Genomic DNA, 20,868 nt, shown 5'->3' with positions numbered 1-20,868 from the left:
TCAGAACGTTTGCCCCGTCAATGTTCCAACCGCAGAATCTTGGAAATCAAAGAGCTTTCAGAATGTCAAAGTTGGGAGCACAGAACGTTAAGTGCGAGGAATGTTAGAAATATGCACTATTAGAATCCTAGAAACACAGGCTCAGACTCATTCATTTTGGGCAGCCCCAGTTGTGCCTCAGTTGCTTCATCCTTAAAGGGGGGGTGGCGATAATGGTTCATCTGCCTCATAGGTTATTCCGGAGAGTAAACAAGGTAATATATACAAAGCCCTTAAGATTGTGCTTTGATCTAAATGTTAGCTATTGTTACTGCCTTGCGCCCTGAGACTTCATCTTGGAATCAACCGGTCTACGCTGTTTACAAATAAGGAAGGAAACTCAGAGCCCCTTGGGCCCTGGCAACCATCCATAGGGATGCAGAGCCTCATAGGGACTTTCTCCACTCAAAAGCGAAAGAGGCACAGAGAGGGTCACACAGCGGAACTCGGCATGGGGAAGGTGCAGGCCCTGGAGACCTGATCACCCACCACGTGAAGCAGGGGTTTCAGCGACCCGCCAGCCTAGCTCTCGAGTGTCCACCAGGGGGCGCCGGGAGCCGCGCCACCGGGCGCGTGTGGGCGGGGAGGGCGCGAGGCCAGCGTGTCCCGGGGCGTCGTGGGTGTGGCCTTGGGTGTGAGTCGGCGGGACCGCGAGCGGGGTGCCCTGCACAGCGGTGTCCAGAGCCCCCTGGGCGTGAGCGAGCGCGTGCGCACACTTGGTGGTCCTGATGGGCAGCACCACCCCCTTCCCTCCAGAAGCCCGCTTGTCCCTGCTGTTACGTGTCAGGAGCTGTGTACCCAGGTGGTGTGGGTGGACGTTGGCGGACAGGGAGGAGGGCGGGGACACCTCGTACCCAAGTTCGCGGGCACACACACATACACACACACACACCAACCCCAGGGCTTGGTTCCCAGGCCCCCACGGCAGGAGGGAGGAGGGAGGGATGTCCCGGAGGGAGGGCCCCAGAGCAACTTTTCTTCGGAAAATATGTCGGTCTGGCCCCCAGCCCAGGCCTGAGTCATAAGGCTCCCGCTGCATTGAGTCATGGCCTCCACCTCCGCCCCTGAGAGCTTGGAGGGGAGCCCCCTGAAGTCCTGCTCTCCTTCCCTGGGGGATTTGCGGGGGGAGAGCGATCCCCGCCCCCAACCCATCCCAAGACAGCCTGACTCCCACATGGAAAGAAGCCTTGGCTTTATTTGCACTGTGGGAACTCTATTATGTTCACAGTCCCCTCCCAGGCACGGGGTGAAGGGTGATAGGCGTGGGAATCCCAGAGCACCCTGGAGGGGGCATCGTCCCCATCTAGTTCACTCTTCCCCAATTTTCCGTGTGGTCCCCCACCAAGGTCAAGCACTAGTATATGGTGAAGGCAGGAAAAGGTGTGTGTAGAGGGGTGAGAGTTCCCTTTAGGGGAGGGGAGGGAGGGTTGTAGCACCAAGAACCCCTCCCCCCACGACGTCCCTGAAAAGGGGACTAAAAAAACGTCCTGGGGCCTTTCTGTCTGGCAGGTGCTCCACTTAAATATGGACTGAAAGTGGGCCGAGAGGCTGTGCCCCGGCAGTCTAAAATTCAGACCATTGGCTGTGGGGAGCCTGGGGTGGGCGGAGCAGGCTGGGCTTTCAATCCAGAGCAGGTGAGCAGAAGACGTAAACGCTTCAGGGTGGGCGTGGCCTGGGAGAAGAGGGGCGGGAAGGGGCGTTCCCTCTGCGGAGGATCCTATTAAAGAAAGGGGTGTGGCCGGAACTGGGGGAGGGGCTACGAGGGGTCCACCTGAGGAAGTGGGAGGTTGTGTCTCCCCTCCGAGCCTTCAGTGTTCCGAGGGCCTGCGGACGTGATGGGGTGGAGGGTCCTTGCCTAGTTGGGCAAGAGGAAGCCGGGCAAGGGGGCCATCTGTTAGTCATTTCAACGAAGGGGTCGCTCACTTATGGGGGGTCCTGCTCAGAATCAGGGGTCAGACTGATGAGGCCTGGGTGTGTGTCTGAGTGACTCTGTAGGTGCTCTCTCCTGAGAATGTCAGTTCCATGCAGGCAGACAGAAGTGTCTATTTTGCTCTCTGCTGTAATTCCCCAGTGCCAAGAAGGAGCCCTGAATACAGCAGGTGCTCAATAAATATTTGAAGGACTCATGCGTGGATGGATGCTTCTGTGTGTGTGTGTGTGTGTGTGTGTGTGTGTATTAGGGTTGGAATGATGTGTTAAGTGTATGTGAGGGTAGAGGTGTGAAGGGGGGGCAGAGAAGCCTTGCCTCTCCCCTGGTCCCCACTGTCTGGTGGTAGGGGGCAGAGGAACCCCCATCCTTACAGCTGGGAGAGTGGGCAGGCAGGGTGCGTGTGGGCTGGGGTGGGGATGTGCGTGCAGCCATCCAGAGCTGGGGAGCCACAGCAGGGCAAGAGGGAGGGAGGGCGGGCAGGCGGCGGCTGGCTCACTCGGCTGAGCCCTTGTGGCGCCGCTTGGAAGGCGGCACCAGGCGGCGGGGTAGGTTGGTGGGCAGCCCGTGGCCCTCCAGCTTGGCCTCAATGAGGTGGCTGGCCAGGGCGAACTCCTCGTCGTCCAGCATGCCATCTCGGTCGACATCACTCAGCTTCCAGATGCGGCCCAGCACGGAGTTGGGGAGCTTGGTACCCACCATCCAGGTCTTGGCCTTGGTGCCGCTCAGCTTGCCGTCGGACGGCGCCAGGTTGTAGAAGATCTCATCGTATTTGGACTTGTCCTTGGTCACCACCCACTCGGCCTCGTCATCCGAGCCCTCCTCACCGTCCTCCAGGGCTTCGTCGGGGCCCCGCTCCACAAAGGGGCCCATGTGGGTGCCCTCGAAAGCGCCCCCCTGCACGCCCACATCCGTGCTCTCTAGCTCCTCCTGCCGGAGCAGGGGCATCAGCTTGGCGATGTCGTGGGTCAGCATCTCATCCAGCGCCTCCAGCAACTTCGGCTTCAGTGAGTGGAACTTGGTGAAGTCGTGAGCCATGAGCAGCTCCTGTGGGGGAGGGGAACACGGAGAAGTCAGCGGGCACCATCCCGAAACCCCCCCCAGCCCCGTGCTGGCTGCAGGACACTTGGGCAGCTCTTGATGGAGAGGCGTAGAAGTATTTGATGATCTGAACACCCCAATCCACTTGGGTACCCACCACTCAGAAGAGACTTGGGCAGCAAAGTCCAAAGCGCCCCCGCCCCCGCCCCGGTGCTGGGCATGCGCCCAGAATCACTGGACAGCAGGGAGAGCAGGGGCCCTCTGATGACTCAGCAGTGCAGCCATTCACCAGCTGATAGAGAAGGATTTCAACATCTTGACATCAGCCACAGCTTTACCAGAGCACACCCGTCGGCCCTCAGCCCTGCCCACCCTCTACGGCACCCCAGCCACCCAGCCAGCACCCCCACCATTATGCAATTCCGGCCACCCTACTGGCCCTGTTACCCCACCACACAGTAAGGGCTAAGTGGCTTGCTCCACTGTTGTTGGTTTTTTGTGACCACGGAAGTCCCTCCGTATTTGGAGGTTACGTTTGGGATGGACAGGTCCTCAGGAGATCCTAGGACCGCCCCCCACCCCACCCCCGGACAAGAAGTCATCTGGTGCTAGAGCCACCGCGGGGCTGGGTTTGTGGTCACACTGCTTCTCACACGTGCGACTGTGAAGTCGATTGCACCAGAAGAGTTGCAGCAAAGACCGAGCAGTAGCGGGGCATCACATTAATTTCCGGAGCCAAGGCAGAGAGGCCTGCTGATCATGACCTTAAAGAGACAGGGGTGTGATGGTGACACGTGGGGAGGGCTCCAAGGCCAGGCTGCCCAGGTTCCAACCCAGTTCTGCCACTTGGGAGCTGTGTGTCCTCAGACAAGTGACTTGACCGCTCTGCTCTCCCTGTCCGTTTCCAGATTTGTAAAACAGGCTGCGAACTAACACTCCCCTCATTGGCAGGTAGGAAAGGCTAAATAAATTCATCTGGACCAAGTGCTCAATAAATGTCAGTGTAATATTCACAGCTGCTCTTTGTCTAGCTCAGCAGTATCCCCCAGGGGGCAGCAGGCAATATCTGGAGACATTTTTGATTGTTGCAACTCAGGGGTGCCACTGGCATCTAGTGAGTAGACCAGGGATGCTACTAAACAGCCCGCAATGCACAGGACAGCCCCATACAACGAAGAATTATCTGGCCCCAAATGTCAGGAGTGTGGAGGCTGAGAAACCTTGACACAGCCCAAACTCTGTGCCAGACACCGTCTAAGGAAGTTGCAAACGCTAGACGATTCAGCATCCAGGCTAGATACTATCAGGATGCCCATTTTCCAGCTGAAGAAACTGAGGCTTAGAAAAGGTAAGTGACTTGCCCAGGTTCACAGAGCTAGTCAGTGGCCAAGGGGAAATTCACTCTATTATAATCCTTCGGTCTTGGACTAGAAACATCTAAGACCCAAAGGTCACATGCTTTGAGTATCAGCCTAACACAACCTCAAAACAGAGCCTGGGCCAGGGGGGAGGTCCTCACCTCCATGCCTGAGCCTGGACCTCTGTCCCCACGTCCACTGGTCACTCCTGCCCTGCCCACCTCCTGAGGCTTTTCATTTACCCCAGCTGCCACACCTAGACCCAGTGCTTTCCTCAGCACTGGTTAATCCTAGGCCTGAACATGTGAGGAGCCTCCAGTGACACCCCTCCCTCCCCCACCCCAAAATCCATCTTTCCTTCCTACTCAGTATGGAATTCCTGAATGTTAGTTACCCGGGCAGCTAGAGGAAAGCCTGCACTTCCCAGCTTCCCTTGCAGCAGCTGTGGCCATGTGACTAAGTTCTGGCCAATTGGATGTCAGCACAAGTTGTGCATGCGACCCTAGAATTGCCCTGTTCAATATAGTAGCCACGTGCGGTTATTTGAATTTAAATTAGTTAAAATCTAAAATTTCAGTTTTAATGTGGCTAGTGGCTACCACTTGGATAGCACAGCATAGAATATTTCCATCACTGTAGAAAGTACTATTGGACAGTACTATTCTAGAAAGTGTTTTTAAAGAGAGAAACTACTGTTAGCTTCTCCCCTCCCCCCTCTTCTTCTTTTTTTTTACCCTTTTATTTTATATTGGAGTATAGTTGATTAACAATGTTGTGTTAGTTTCAGGTGTACAGCAAAGTGATTCGGTTACACATATACATGTATCTATTCTTTTTCAAATTCTTTTCCCATTTTGGTTGTTACATAATATTGAGCAGAATTCCCTGTGCTATACGGTAGATCCTTGTTGGTTATCTATTTAAAATATAGCAGTGTGTACATGTTAATCCCAAACTCCCTAACTATCCCTTCCTCCCACCCCCTCTTCTTGCTCGCTGGAATGCGGACAGAAGACCTGGAGTTTCCACAGTCATTTTGTACCATGAGGTGTTCTTAGGACTGGAGACCAGGCATGGAGGAGAATTAAGACAGAAGGAGGGGACCTCCTAGATGGCGCAGTGGTTAAGAATCCGCCAGCCAATGCAGGGGACACGGGTTTGATTCCTGCTCTAGGAAGATCCTACATACCTCGGAGCAACTAAGTCTGTGTGCTGCAACTACTGAAGCCTGCGCACTTAGAGCCTGTGCTTGGCAACAAGAGAAGCCACTGCAATAAGGAGCCCGTGCACTGCAATGAAGAGTAGCCCCCTGCTCGCCTCAACTAGACAAGCCTGTGTGCAGCAATGAAGAACCAATGCAGGGAGGGGGCGGGGGGTGAAGGGGAAACTGAGACGAAGCGAGAGAGTAGCACAGACATATATATACTACCAACTGTAAAATTGTCAGTGGGAAGTTGTTGTATAACAAAGGGAGTCCAACTCGAGGATGGAAGATGCCTTAGAGGACTGGGGTGGGGAGGGTGGGGGGGACTCGAGGGGGGGGGAGTCAAGGAAGGGAGGGAATACGGGGATATGTGTATAAAAACAGATGATTGAACCTGGTGTACCCCCAAAAAAATAAAAAATAATAATAATAAAAAAAAAACCAATGCAGCCAATAAATAAATAAATAATAAATAAAAGATTTTTTAAAACCACATTAAAAAATATATTTTAAAAAAAAGACAGAAGGGGACTGGGTCCCTGGCTCTGTAAAGCACTAAACCAGCCCTGGACCATCTTCCAGGATGTTTATAAAAGAGAGAAATAACCTTCTATCCTAATTAAGCCAGTTACTCTGGGAGTGCTCTTCACTCCCTTAACTCATGAAACCTTGCTCCCACAAAACCATTTGCGGGAGGTGCTTTCAGGCCCTCTAGTTTTCCAGGTGCCATCCCAGAGCCCACGGACGCCAACTTTCCCACCACATCACCCCTTCTGCCTCCCTCCTGGGCGGCCTCCCACCTGCATCTTCTCGCAGTCGGGGAAGTCACCGGGAGATATGTGATGCTCCAGCTGAATCTTGGCAAAGATGACGGGCAACTTGAGGATCAGCTGCTTCTTCTTGTTCTCCTTCCCAAACACGGAGGGCATCTCCTTCTTCAGGTAGCTGATGATGTAGGCATGAACCTGTGGGGAGGACAGTTCTCACCTGAGCCTGCCTCACAGTCTCCTGGAGGGCTCGTGAAAACATGGGTTGAGTTTCTGATTCGCTAGGTCCAGGGCGGGGCCTGAGAATGTGCATTTCTAACAATTATAGGTGAGCTGCTGCTGCTACGGGTACAAGGGCTCTGCCTCTCTCGTAGGTACTCTCAGCCCCTCCCGTGGCTTAAACATCCCTCCACGTCCACTGCCAAATCTACATACCAGCCCCAGCCTCTCCCCGCAGCGTCGGAGCTGACTGCCTTGTCAACATTCCTGGACAGCTCCGTCTTAGGAGGCCTGCAATGGAATTCGGGTCCAGCCCCCAGAGCTGTGCCACTCTCAGCTGTGCCCATCTTGGGGAGAGAAACGGCACTCCCACCCCTCCCTACCCAGTAGAGCCCAGAAATCTGGAAATTATTCCTGATGTGATTCTCTTTCCTCCCTGGTCACATCTATTTTATCAGCAAGTCCTTTTCACTCCTAAATCTCTCTTCTACTTTTCCACTTCTCTCCACCTCAGGTGCTGCCACCTCCATCCCAGCAGTCACCATCTTTTGCCTGGGCGAACACATCCGTCACCCCACTGGACTCCTCGCTTCCCCTCTGGCCCCCACAATCCTTTCCCCAGAAGCTGGAAGGTTGGAGGGTTTTTTTTGTTTGTTTTTTTGAACAAGTGCCAAACCACCAGCCGAGACACTGCTACTAAGTCTCAACTTGCTTCTTATCCAAGCGCAAAATTCCTCCCACAGCTGACAAGGCCCTACCGCAGCAGTTCTCAAAGCGTGGTCCCGGGAACCCCCAGGGGTCCCGGAGACCCTTTCAGGGGTCTGCACCCTCAAAACTATTTTCATAAGAATGCTAAAGCGCTATGTGTCTTTTTTACTCTCGTTTCCTCCCAAGTGCACGCTGGGGTTTTTAAAGGCTAAAAGACATTGCAACTGACTGAATGCAGAAACAGATGTACAAATCCAGATGTCTCTTCTGAAGCCAGACATTAAAGAGATTTGCACACATGTAAAACGGGGCCACTCCTCCTCAAGTTGTTTTTTTGGGGGGGGTTGGAAAACAGTTAATTTTCATAAAACATCTGTTACTTAGGTTAAGAGGTAATAGGTTTTTTTCTTGCTATTTTAAATGATCTTATAATGTTATTATCAATATCTGTTCATTAATATACACGGACATGATCAATAACATATTGATAACACATTTATCACAAAGTGTTACTTATTAATAAGTATATAAGTATTGTTTGGGAATTCCCTGGTGGTCTAGCGGTTAGGACTCCACGCTTTCACTGCCAAGGGCCTGGGTTCGGGGAATTAAGATCCCATAAGACATGCAGCGTGGCCAAAAAAAAAAAAAAAAATTATGTAAGTATTGTTGGTGAATTAATATTATGAGAGAAAAAAATATGAAATGTTTTCTCAGTATTAACTTCCTTTTGGGATGCGACGTGAGGCTTTTGGGATCTTAGTTCCCCGATCAGGGATTGAACCTGGGGCACAGCAGTGAACGTGCTGAGTCCTAACCACTGGACCACCAGAGAATTCCTTCCGTTTTAACTTCTCATATGGTTAATATAGAAAGATTTAATCCGTGTACATACAAACTCTTTAGGGGTCCTCAATAATTTTTAAGAGTGTAACGAGGGCCTGAGAAGGAAAGGTTTGGGAAGCACTGCTCTACATGCCTCCTGCTGCTTCATCCAACTTTAGCTCCCTGAATCTGCTCCAGCTTCCCCACCTGCCTTCCTTTTGCTTTGTTTTGTTTTTAATCAGCATGTCAACCTCTTTCCAACCTCAGGGCCTTTGTACATGCTACTCTCTGCCTGGAACTCTGCCCTGGGCTCCCAACAACTGACTCTTTCAGCTTCCTTTCAATGTCACCTCCTCACAGAGGCCATCCTATGGGAAGCAGGTGCCCCAAGCACCACCATCCAATTTCTTTCTCTCTTTACTTTTATTGTTTCATTCACAGCACTTATCACAATTCATCATTATTTCATTTATTTTTTAGTTTACTTATTCTGTCTCCTTTCATCAGAATGTGAGATCCAAGAGGGCTGGGACCTTGTCTGTTCCCTCTGTCCAGGGCCAGTACAGTGTGCAGAGAAAATACTCAAGAAATATTTGTGGAATAAACCAAAGAACTTGAGAACCTTTGAGCCACAATCTTGTAAGTTATCAAAAAGCAAACAAGAAGAGAAGAAAAATGAGCACTCGTATGTCCTATTTTTTAGTAGGAAGCTCAATAATTAAATGGCTATGCTTAAATAAAAATAGACTATATCTGGAAAAAGACACAAGAAACTACTCCTTGGGGTTGCCTGCAGGGAAGAGATCCTGAGAGCCATTGGGATCAGGGGTGGGAGGGGGCATGTTTGACAGTACATGAGTGCTTTCCCATGATATGATCTTAAATGCTCAATTAAAAAGACTCATTAAAAAGTCCTCTTAATAAGTCATAGGTCTAGAATGCTAAACATTTTGGTGGTACCTTGGCTGGCTCTGCATCCTCATCTCCTCCCATCTCCACCACCCTGTCTCCTCCAGCCACCCTGGGCTCCTTGTTCAAACATGTCCCAGCCTCAGGGCCTCTGCACTTGCCGTTCCCTCTGCCTTGGTATGCTCCCCGAGATCTCCACTCTGCTCACCCCTTACCCTCCTTCAGGTCTCTGCTCAAATATCGCCTCCTCCAGGATGACCCCAGTCCCTACAACAGCCCCTCACCAGTCTTTCATCTGCTTCATTTGTCTTCATAATCCTTATTACATACAATACATTATTAGAGATTAATCTGTTTAATGCCCACTTCCCCATTAAAAAGCAATTCTACAAGACAAGAAACTTTATCTGGTTTTGTTCCCTGCTGTATCCCCAGGACCTAGAACAGTGCAGGAGCCCACTGTAGGTGCTCAGTAACTGTTGAATGAATGCGATTGAGTCTCCTCAGAGAGCTCGGTATGAAGGTTCAGGGCATCCTGGCCTCTTTAGAATCAGAACGTCCCAAGACTCTGACCTCAAGTGTCACAGCACAGTGAAATCGCCCCTTCTACCAGCAGCTATCACTTCAAACAAAGGGCAGAGTCAGCGGTCTCATCCACACCTTAGATCGTTACAGACGGGGAAACTGAGGCACAGAGGGGTAGTTACCAAGAGTGCAGAAAGGCCTTGTATTGTTGGGGGAGAGCATGTGGGGAGGGAAACGGCCTGGGCTGTTGTTTGATGGCTGAATCAAGTGTGGCAGAATCACACGTGGGGGACGAGCGGGTGACACGGCGCAGGGAAGGGGCAGTGAGGTTTGGTCACAGTAGATCCTGTGTCTTGAGCGGCACTGGGGAGCCACAGATGGATCTGCAGGGGCAAGGGAAAGGCGTGGTCTGCAGGTCTGAGGGGGCCAATCAGAGCAGGGGTGTGGCCACACCGGTGGGTGGGGCCTGAGAGAGTGGGCCAATGGGGAGAGGGGGCGGGGCCTAGAGGCGGCTCCTCGGGAACCCAGAAGACGGGAGGAGGGAAGGCGCTAATGGCTTTTCCAGAGAGGAAGCGGGGGAAGGTGCCAGGAAGAGATAAGGTGGGTGGGCGGGGTGGGCGGGGTGGGCCGGAGCGCGGGTCCCGGACTCCGGGGTTTGTCTGGGTTTCCGGAGCTGCCTCCTGAGTGGCGGGGGCACCAGGTGTCCGGCCCCACCCTTCCCCTGGGTCCCACGGACCCTGGGCTCCAGCCCCCGCTGCTGGCCGCTTCCCCGAGGGACCTGGGGGACCGGGGTCTGTGGGGGAAGAGGGTGAATCACGGGGAGACTGAGGGAGGGAGGCCTGAGAGGGAGAGATGGAGAGAGAGAAGAGTATGAATGGGGGTAGAGAAGAGTAAAAAAGAGAGGCAATAAGAGAGAGAGAGAAACTGAGAAAGAGGTAGAAATGAGGAGATCGAGAGAGAGACAGAGACAGAGACAAAGAGAGAGAGACAGAAAGACAGACAGAGACAGTCCAGGGCCTGGGCAGAGGAGGAGAGAAAGGTAGATTCTGGAGGCTTCAGGAGCCAACCACACTGGGCGGCTCCCTCCCAAGGTGGATTCCTGGGGTGGGGGAGGGGGCTCTGACTCACCCCCTCTCTGCAGCTCCTTAAACCAAACACCTCAGGCTCCTCCACCCCCCATAACCTTCCAGGCCTCCCTGCCTGCCCAGCTTCCTGCCCCACCTCCACCCTGGCAGGCAGCCTCCCCTGTGAATGTTCCATTCGGCCTCCAAAATGCTCTTCAACCAGTGCTCTCCCCTCCCAGTCCCGGAGGCCCTGTCCTGATCCAGTCTCCTCCTTGTTCCTCAGTCCTCAGCCTCCTCCCTGGTCCGGGAGCTGAGTCTCACTGCCCTTGAATCCATCCTCCAGAAGGCAGCTAGCGTCTGACCCTGTCCTTTCCCTGCTCTGAATCCTTCCATGGCTCCCCAGTGCCCTCAGGACAACACACAAGTTCCAGGTCACAGCCCTGGGTGATCGGACTCTCACCAACCCCACCCCATCCCCACCCCCAGCCTCAGATTCTGTTACTCCCACTGTCTACACTGGCTTAAACACTGACATTTTTCCTCTTCCTTGAACTGGCCATGTTCTCATCTCCAGTCCATGCATTTCTGGTCCCATTTCCTAGACTCCCTTCCCCTCCTCCTCCTCCTTCTCCTCCTCCAGTTGGCTGCTCAGATGCCCTCTCCTCCAAGAAGCCCTCCTGGATTTCCCCTGGGCTCTCCAGTCTCAGCCCTGACCATACTGGGTGGTCACTGTCTGGGGACAGGGCGGCCTTCTCCCCCGGATTGCCTTGGTCCCTGCTGTGTTCCCAGCACCAGCCAGCACAGGGCCAGACACCACGGGAGAACCTTCTCAGATGAGAGAACTAACTAATTAGAGAGCTGATGCCAGGGACCAGCAGCAGAGGAGGATCAGAGGAAAGGCAAGAGCTGCCGCTGCCTCCCCATCCCCAGTTACTGCTCGGCCAGCCCCCAACCCTGCTCACCCGCACTAGCCGGGCCCTCTTCACCAGGTCGTTGAGCTTGCGCAGCGCGGCGTGGCGCGGGAGGCCCTGGATGTCTCGGAAGAGGTCTTGCTCCTCCAGCTCGAAGAGGCGCCGGTTGTCGGGTACCAAGAGGGGCTGGGACCAAAAGGAGCCGATGTAGACGCGCAGCACCTCGGGGGTGCCCACCACCTTGCCAAGCGCCCACATGAGCGCCCCGTAGACGCGCATCAGCTGCTGCGTCTCCACCATGTCAGCCTTGTTGAGCACCACGCGGATCTTATCCTCGTGGCCGCGGAGGGCGCCGATGGCCTCCGAGAACTCGTCCGAGATCTCCAGCTTATGAGCATCGAAGAGCAGGATGATGAGGTCCACGCGTTCGGCGAACCAGCGCAGCACAGCTGGGAAGTCATAGCCTAGGGGGAGGGGGTGGTACAGGGGCACCAGGGGCAGAGGTCAGTCCCCGAGCCTCCAGCCATTAGGACACAGCAGTTCCTTTGGACTCAGATTGGACTGTACGGATGTTCAGGTTGTTAACCATCGAAATTTTTGTCTATGCGGAACAGCTGAGGCCCCAAGAGCGCCCCACAGCTCTGCTCCCGCCCCCAGCCCCCAGAATTTCCCCCATCACTCTGGCCCAAGTCTCTCAAGCCATCTGAGCACAGGGGACAATCACCCCCTCCCCTTTTTCATTCGTTCTTTAGGCAGAGATTAGCAGCGTGCATTTGTCCGGTTATTAAAACACCGAAGTGTTTCCTAATAGACTCCCCTGTGCTTGTGCGGACCACCCTGATCCCCCAGGCCCCCAGATGCCTCCATCACCCCAGCCCCTCCCCAGGATCTGTCAGATCTCCCCACCATCCAGCAACTAAGATTTCACGCGGGCCCTGGTTATACTCTTGCATTGCAGATGTTAAATATTTTAAATTTATTAACAATATTTACTGAGAGTCTTCTGTGTACCAGGCCCTGTGCTGGGCACTGGGGGTCCCACAGAGAACACACAGACAAGGTCCTTGCCTTTGTAGGAAACCCATCCCAACAGCTGGCTCCTGAGTCCATTCATTCATTCCTCTCACCATTCATTTCCTCAGTCACTCATTCATTCCCACTGTTGGCTTTTTTGCTCATTCACTCAGCAAAAAGCGATGCTTGGGAGAGCGGAGAGGAGCCGTTGAGACCCCCTGACCTGGCAGTCGGGAAGACCTGGGTTTGAATCCCGGTTCTGTCCCCATCAGCTAGGTGACCTTAAGCGAGCAGGTAACTTCTCTGAACCTCGGTTTCCTCTTTCGGCAAAATGGAAATCATCATAGGACCTACCTCCTAGGACTGTGTGAAGGTTACAAGAGTACACACACAGGGGGACTTCCCTGGTGGTCCAGTGGTTAACGCTCTGTGCTTCCAATGCAGGGGGCACGGGTTCAATCCCTGGTAGGGGAACTAAGATCCCATATGCCACGTAGCGGGGCCAAATAAATATTTTTTAAATTAAAAAAAAAGAATACATGAGCTAAGATATCTAAAGAGCTTAAACAGTGCCTGGCACTGAACTAAACACTTAAAATGAGTGAGCTTTAGGCATGTAAATTATGCCCCAATAAAACTGTTAAAAAAAAAAAACAGTGCTAGGCACATGGGTACAAATATTACTCATGATGCCTGTGAGACACGGTGAGGGAGTCATACAGGATGCGTTCCCAGAGCCGCCTGCTCTGTGCTGGGGACACAGGGTGGCTCAGGCAGCCCCAGTGCTGTCCTTGCCGGGCTCACAGTCCAGAGTGGTCAGGCTGGGATGCAGCAGCCCAGAGAGGGGTGCCTGACCCAGCCTGGGTGGTCAGAGAGGGCTTCCAGGAGGAGGAAACAGAATGGCAACCTGGGGGATGCGGAGTTCACTGGCAGAACAGGGAGCCGTCGCGGATTCACCAGAAGTCACCTCATGTCCTCCCCAACTCAACTCACTGAATCTTCAAAAGGACCCCAGCAGACAGGCACTCTTATGATCCCCATTTTCCAAACGGGGAAACTGAGGAACAGAGCGGTTAAGGCATTTACTCCAGACACACAGGTAGGAAGCAACAGAGCTGCAGCCCCACGGGCCTCCACACTCTGCTGGGGAGCTGGTGCCAGGCCAGTCCCACCTGGGAGGAAGCGGGCTCCTGCAGCCTCTGGGGACTGGATGGGACGGGGTGAGGGTAAGTGACCTTGCTTTGGGGGGAGGAAGGGCCAGATCACCGGAGCGATGGCAGCTGGGGCCCCTCCTCCCTCTGCAATGTCTACACACACACCAGCCAGGATTTGGAAAGTGTGTCTCATTCGGAGAGGGAGGGGGAAAGGGAGGGAGGTTGAGTCAGCTCAGAAACAGGAGACGTGGCAGAGAGGCACCCGGGCTGCACAATGCTAGCCTCACAGAGGAAAAGCAGTCATCAACAGCCTTTCCATCGCACCCACGGTGTGCCACACACTGTTCTAAGTGCTTCACACATTTTGACATTTAAATTGAAGCCTCAGGGCAACCTATAAGGCTGATACTATCATGTTCCCATTTTACAGATGAGAAAACTGAGGCACGGAGAGGTTAAGTGGCTCAGCCAACATCCCATAGTTCAGAAGGAGCACAGGCCAGACCCTAACCCTGACGGAAGGCTCCACTGTGCTTCAATCCCACACGTGTGCCTTCACAGATATTCCAGGCAGAGGTCACACACTCCACCGATGCCCACACACGCGCACACACACACTCGTGCACTCAGGAGCATACATCTGGACACAATCAGAGCCACATTCTACAAAATGCAGACCCCCAAACACACCCTCGCTCACAATCTGGGACCTACACAGATATCCATGGTCACGCAATTGCAAAGACGTTGTGAGACCCACACAAAAGAACAGACAGACAGGAGCAGGCACACACCAAGCCCATGCACACTTGCACACCCACCAAACTAGAAACACAATCATATAGTTACACAAAAGATACACTATTGTACATACACACACGCCCCTTCACTTGCACACACGGGCACAACTCTATACAGAGATACAATCACACGCGGTCACACCCAATCCAACAAAACCCCCTCAGTCCTTCCCACACGGCCACACACCAGCACAACCCCAAGCACAGCCCTGACCCCTCGGAGTCACACCACAATTATACACTTTGCCAGACACACACGAGATGATCCACACAGTCACATAAAAATTCCCTTGCATGACACACTTACACACACATTTCACAATACAACCGCATACAGAGACGCAGTCAGTCACCGTGACACACAATCCCACAAAGTCCCCCGGAGTCCTTCGGAGCTGCACAAAGTCACACCCTGCCAGGATCACAGGCACAGACTCCAGACGCTCACACACACGTCCTTACAGACAGACGTACAGACAGACTCTCCTCTTCCCTTACCCCTGCTGCCGGGGAAGGAGACCCCATTCTCTGCGGCCCCCCACGTCCTTTGGGCCCCCACCCCGCACCCCTCGGATGCCTCTCCCGGGCCCAGCCCCAGGAACTCCCCGCCCACTGCCTCCCCCATCGGGCGGGCAGCTCCCCCCTCCCCATGCTTCTGCAGCCTGCCTCCGGCTCTCTCTCCCTGGGGAAAGGCGCCTCCTGGGCAGTGGCCAGGGACACCCGTAACCCTCCACGCCCTCACCCCGAGGCCCGGCCTCCTTGCCTCTTGTCCCCTCCCAGTTCCCTGTGCCCCACACTGCAGCCTCCTTTGCCCCAATTTCTGGCCTCCGGGGCCTTGCGGGGCAGGGGCGGAAGGGGACAGGAATGCCGGGGGGGGGGGGGGGGGGGGGGGGGGGAGGGGGGCGAAGAGGGTCGGGGCGCAGATGCTGAGCCAGGCTGCGCAGGGGTGGGGGCCAGGCTCCCGCGGAGGCCCCGCTGGAATTCACCCCTCCCCCGCTGCTCCCCGTGCACAGCTGTTTATAAATTCCAGGCCGCCCTTGGCCCCCGCCCAAACTCCCCCTCCCAGGTCCTCCTCGGCCCCATCTGTGGCCCAGAAGCAGAGCCAGGAGCTCACACGGGTCCAGGGCCTCCCTGCCCAGCTCGGTCTCCTCTCTGGGTCTCCCGTCTCCCTGTACTGCTGCCTCTCCATCTTTAACTTAGTGTTTCTCTCTCTGCCTCTCTTGATCTCTCCCTCCATCCTTCAAACCTGCCCAGACGTGCAGCTGCAGCCCCGTTCACACGCGTTCACCCACACGCCTCCCCTACCCTTCAACATGTGCCAACATGGAGGAATCACAGCCTTCCACCAGCTCCCTTCTGCCACTCAGCTAGCTCCGGGCCAGCTGACACCAGCCCAAGTCCTAGCAGAGACCCTGGCCCCTCCTCCCTCAGACCCAGGAGTCCAGACCCCAGCCCCTCCTCCCTCAGACCCAGGAGTCCAGACCCCAGCCCCTCCTCCCTCAGACTCAGGAGTCCAGACCCCAGCCCCTCCTCCCTCAGACCCAGAAGTCCAGACCCCAGCTCCTCCTCCCTCAGACTCAGGAGTCCAGGCCCCCAGCCCCTCCTCCCTCAGACCCAGGAGTCCAGACCCCAGCTCCTCCTCCCTCAGACTCAGGAGTCCAGGCCCCCAGCCCCTCCTCCCTCAGACCCAGGAGTCCAGACCCCCAGCCCCTCCTCCCTCAGACTCAGGAGTCCAGGCCCCCAGCCCCTCCTCCCTCAGACCCAGGAGTCCAGACCCCCAGCCCCTCCTCCCTCAGACTCAGGAGTCCAGACCCCAGCCCCTCCTCCCTCAGACCCAGAAGTCCAGACCCCAGCCCCTCCTCCCTCAGACTCAGGAGTCCAGGCCCCCAGCCCCTCCTCCCTCAGACCCAGGAGTCCAGACCCCAGCCCCTCCTCCCTCAGACTCAGGAGTCCAGACCCCAGCCCCTCCTCCCTCAGACCCAGAAGTCCAGACCCCAGCTCCTCCTCCCTCAGACTCAGGAGTCCAGGCCCCCAGCCCCTCCTCCCTCAGACCCAGGAGTCCAGACCCCAGCTCCTCCTCCCTCAGACTCAGGAGTCCAGGCCCCCAGCCCCTCCTCCCTCAGACCCAGGAGTCCAGACCCCCAGCCCCTCCTCCCTCAGACTCAGGAGTCCAGGCCCCCAGCCCCTCCTCCCTCAGACCCAGGAGTCCAGACCCCCAGCCCCTCCTCCCTCAGACTCAGGAGTCCAGACCCCAGCCCCTCCTCCCTCAGACCCAGGAGTCCAGACCCCAGCCCCTCCTCCCTCAGACTCAGGAGTCCAGGCCCCCAGCCCCTCCTCCCTCATGACCCAGGAGTCCAGGCCCCCAGCCCCTCCTCCCTCAGACCCAGAGATCCGGACCTCACTCACCACGGCTCACTCTCTGTTTGGCCCCGGACAGGATGCCTGGGGTGTCGATGATGCTAATGCTTTCCAGGACCTGATTGGGGAGCTGGGCGCACATGAACCTGGGGTAGAGGGAAGGTCAGGGATCAGTGCAGGGAGGGGCAGGAGGAGAAGACACATAAGAAGGGAGCCCAGGATGGCAGAGAGGAGAATCAGGTTTGGAGAAGGGAAGAATCTTGAAAGAGAAAAGGAAGATCAGGACAGAGAATAATAATCACACACACAAAAAAAAATCAGAGCTGATGTTTATTGAGCACTTACTTTGTGCCAGGTGCTGTTCTAAGCACTGTGTGTGTATGTATTCATTCATTTAGTCCTCACAACAACCCTATGGAGTAAGGACTATGGTTATCCCCATTTTCCAGATGAGGATAAGAGAGGAACAGAGAGGTTAAATCATCTGCCCAAGGCCACTCAGCTAGACATGCATCCCTGGCTTAATTGCTCCCCTAGAGAAGGCAGGAAGAGGAAGGATCTAGTAGAGAGAAGGGAATTGGGGCTGAAAAGGAGAGAAACACAGGCTGGGGTGGGGCAGAGATGGGGGCCAGGGACAGGAAGATGCAGTCCTGGCTCTTGGCTGCACACCTGTTGAGGAAGGTGTTCCCAAAGGGGTTGAGTTTGCGGAAGGGTTTGTCCGGGTCAACGACGAGGGCGTTGCCAGGCACGGTGCCCTCGGTGTCACCATGCATGACAGCCACAAAGCAGTCGGTGGTGGGCTCCGGCCCCACTCGGGATCCAGGCACCTCCTGCTCCAGCAGGTACTGGATGAAGCTGGTCTTGCCCGTGCTGTACTGGCCGGCAACCAGCACCATGGGCTTGCCGTCGAAGTCAGCATCCTCCAGGGCTGGTGAATGGAAGGCTCCGAAGCGGTAGTGCTCCTCGAGGGGCAGTAGCTTCTCACGGTACAGCTCCTTGAGGGCCGAGGTCACTGTGCGGATGGCCTCAGGCTGCTGGCCCCGAGCCCCACCCCGTTTCAGCCAGCTGAACATGGTGGCTGCACGCTGCCCGCTGAGCTCGCTGATGGAGAGGCACAGGGGAAGAGCTACCTGTGGGAGGAGAGGGTGTTGACTGGGAACTGCCTGGAGGAGAAGGAGGTGGAGAAGAAAGGGAGCCAGAAAGTAGAACAGAGGGAGAAGGATGGAGGAATGGGTAGAGGGGAGGAGCTTCTGAGAACACTAATGGTAGATGGCAGGAGTTGATGGCTGAAGGAGGAAGAAGGTGATTATTCCAGCTGGAGGAAGTGAAAGAGAGTAACAATGGGATGACTGAAGAAGGAGGATTCATGGTGGAAGACCAAAAGATAAACAAAGGGAAGGATGCAGAAGCTGATTGGAAGAAATGTATTCCTTCATCTTTTTCTTTCTCCTTCGCCACCCCTTCCACTATCTCACACATTTTCACTGAAATCACACCATGTGTCAAAAGCTACAGATCCAAAAATAGACCAGAGACCAGCCCCCACACACTCAGAGCCTCCAGTGAGGAGAGAACCCAGGGCACCAAGCAGTCAGTGATGCTTGGGAAATGCCGGGCAGTGGAACTGTAGGCACCAGAGGGGGACATGGTGAACCAACCATAGGATTGGGCTGACTTTTGAGCTGTTCCCTAAAGAGTGGGCATGACAAGGGCATTTAGGTAGAGAGGATGGTGGGTATCATGAGCTGGAGCTGTGAGATGGATAGAGTATCTGGAAACATGGGCACAAGGATAAGAAATGAGTCTGAACTACTGCCTGGGTCCCCCCAGATCATGATGGGCCTTGGCATTCACAAGAATAATAACATTTATGGTCACTGCACGCCAGACACTGCTCTAACTCATTTAATCTTCACGACAACCTGTAAGATAGGGCTACTATCATCCACACTTGACAAGGAAATGGAAGTTCAGGAAGATAGCAATAACTTGCCGAAGATCACTTTGCTAGAAAGTGTTCAAGCTGGGACTCCAGGTAATCTGATCTCAGAGCCTGAACTCCTATCATAGGTCTAAAGAGTTAGGGAGAGAAAGACTTACCAACCTAGCAGCAAAGAGCAACCCCAGCACCCAGACTGTGTTCTCTACTTTCCCCTACTAGCCTTTCATTCTCTGTAGGATCTGTAGTGATGTCCCCTCTTTCATTCCTGGTATTACTCATTTGTGTCTTTGCTTTCTTTCTTTTTCTCCTTGGTCAGTCTAAGTAGATACTTATAATTTTACTGATCTTTTCACAGAATCAACTTTTGGTCAGATTGGAGTCTCTAAATATGATTTTCCACTAAAGGAAACTGAGGCTTCTTGGAGAAATGTCTGATTCTGGGGCTGGGACATGGAAAGAATGAGTGAACCTGGATCAGACAGTGGGGAAATGCTTAAACATGGATGGGGCATGTCACAGAGATACAGGCCAAGCTTGACAGGACTCCCACTGGCCGCTGATGGGACAATTTGAGCATCAAAAACAACTGCACATCAAATACGTTAAAATCCATAAAATCGTAATGGAACTTAAAAAAAAAAGGAAAAGGAAAAGGATTTGGGGAAGGTGTGTCAGAGAGGTAAAAGAGATGCTGGAACCAGGATCTAGGATGTTGGCAGAGGGAGGGGGACCTGGGCGGTGTCCTATGCAGGGAGGGACCTGGGGGACATCTTGGGGAGGCCACTTTGGGGTGGCTGGACAGGCGATGGGGTTGGTGAGGCAGGAGAGGAGCTTTTGGATGGGAGGAGGGACCAAATAGGACAGAGACGGATGAGGGCGGTGAAGGGAGACCCCAAGGAGGGGATCTCCTCTGGCTGAGAAGATGGGGGGGCGGGAGAGGAGAGGGAGGAGGAGAGCGGGGGGCACTGTTACATACTGGAAGGGGCTGGGGGCAACGGGGGAGGCAGGGAGGTTTTGGACAGGACTGGGGAGACCCGGGAGGCCGTTACACACTGACTGGGGTGGGGACTGAGGGTCTTTGGTGAGCAAAGAGTAATTCAGAGCCAGGGCAGACTCGGGGGCTCCGCGGGCGGAGGCTGGGAGGAGACAGCCGCGGTCGGGGACCACTCACCGATGGGGCGGCGCAGACGAGCTGGGCGGGGGTCCCGCGGGGATCCGAGGCGCCCGCAGAGCGGCCTGCGTTCGCGGTCCCGTCCGGAGCCGTCTGAGCCGGGTGGGGCCCAGAGCAGGGAGGAGGGACGGGAGGGGCGCGGGGTGGGGGCGGGACGAGGCGCCCCCCCTCCCCAAAGCGGGCGCCCGGCCTCTGGCGCCCCCTGGTGGGCAGTGGCAGGGCGCCGTTGCGAGACGGGTGAGCGAGCGGGCTCCCAGTCCCGGGTTCAAATTCCATCCCTGTCTCCCTTCCTAACATGGGAATAGTAATGATAAAACAATAACACCAATAATAATAATTTATTATAAGTAATAATAATTTTAAAACTTGAGTTCATGAAACGCCTCTGCTCACAACACTCCTCGGTTCTTCTTTCACTGAAAGTAGAAGCCAAAGCCCTCAGAGTGGCCCACGAGACCCTGAACGGTCTGCGGGCTCCCTTTGCCCTCGCCCCCCCCCCGCCCCCCCCCCCCCCCCCCCGTCGCTCACGCAGCCTCAGCCACACCGGCCTCTTCACTGTCCCTCAAACAACCGTCCAAACTTAGGCCCTTTACAGTTGCTATTCCTCCACCTGGAACGCTGTCCACCCCCCACCCCCACCCCCAGGCATCCCAGTGGCTCCTTTCCTCCCCTCCTTCAGGTCTCCACCCAAAAGTCACCTCCTCTAAGAAGCCCTCCCTGATCTCTGTGTTTAATGCGGCACCCACCATCTATCATCGCTGCTTTATTTTTCTCCGCCTTCTTTATCACCACTCTACATGTTTTACATTTCTCTGCTTCAGCGACGGACTCCCTCACGAGAACATGAGACATATGAGAGCAGGGATTTCAGACTGCCGCCAAGAGGAATCGCCGATGTTCTCCTCACACTACGGTTGTTTTGGAATTTCCAG

General features: G+C 54.8%; 1 protein-coding gene across 1 annotated transcript; it reads right to left on the bottom strand.

Moving 5' to 3' along the window:
- Positions 1-1,214: 1,214 nt before the first annotated feature.
- EHD2 (EH domain containing 2) lies at positions 1,215-20,022 on the bottom strand. The gene is made up of 6 exons (XM_057712803.1): positions 19,937-20,022; positions 17,493-17,953; positions 16,872-16,969; positions 11,549-11,961; positions 6,370-6,534; positions 1,215-3,013 (listed from the first exon to the last, which is right to left on the bottom strand). The coding sequence occupies exons 2-6, from the start codon at positions 17,894-17,896 to the stop codon at positions 2,462-2,464; spliced, it is 1,632 nt and encodes a 543-aa protein (XP_057568786.1). The 5' UTR covers positions 17,897-17,953; positions 19,937-20,022; the 3' UTR covers positions 1,215-2,461.
- Between the last annotated feature and the right edge of the window lie 846 nt (positions 20,023-20,868).

The sequence above is a fragment of the Hippopotamus amphibius genome, chromosome 16 (assembly GCF_030028045.1).
Source record: "Hippopotamus amphibius kiboko isolate mHipAmp2 chromosome 16, mHipAmp2.hap2, whole genome shotgun sequence".
NCBI classification, from domain to species: Eukaryota; Metazoa; Chordata; class Mammalia; order Artiodactyla; family Hippopotamidae; genus Hippopotamus; species Hippopotamus amphibius.
Note: the sequence above shows the minus strand (reverse complement) of the source record. Positions and strands in the feature narration are given on the sequence as shown.

Excerpts from the sequence above, each read along its gene's own strand:
- EHD2 (XM_057712803.1), bottom strand. The coding sequence starts at position 17,896 with ATGTTCAGCTGGCTGAAACGGGGTGGGGCTCGGGGCCAGCAGCCTGAG. Across the intron at positions 16,970-17,492 it reads GGGAACACCTTCCTCAACAG|GTTCATGTGCGCCCAGCTCC; the intron begins GTGTGCAGCCAA and ends CCTCTACCCCAG. Across the intron at positions 11,962-16,871 it reads CAAACAGAGAGTGAGCCGTG|GCTATGACTTCCCAGCTGTG; the intron begins GTGAGTGAGGTC and ends CCCTCCCCCTAG.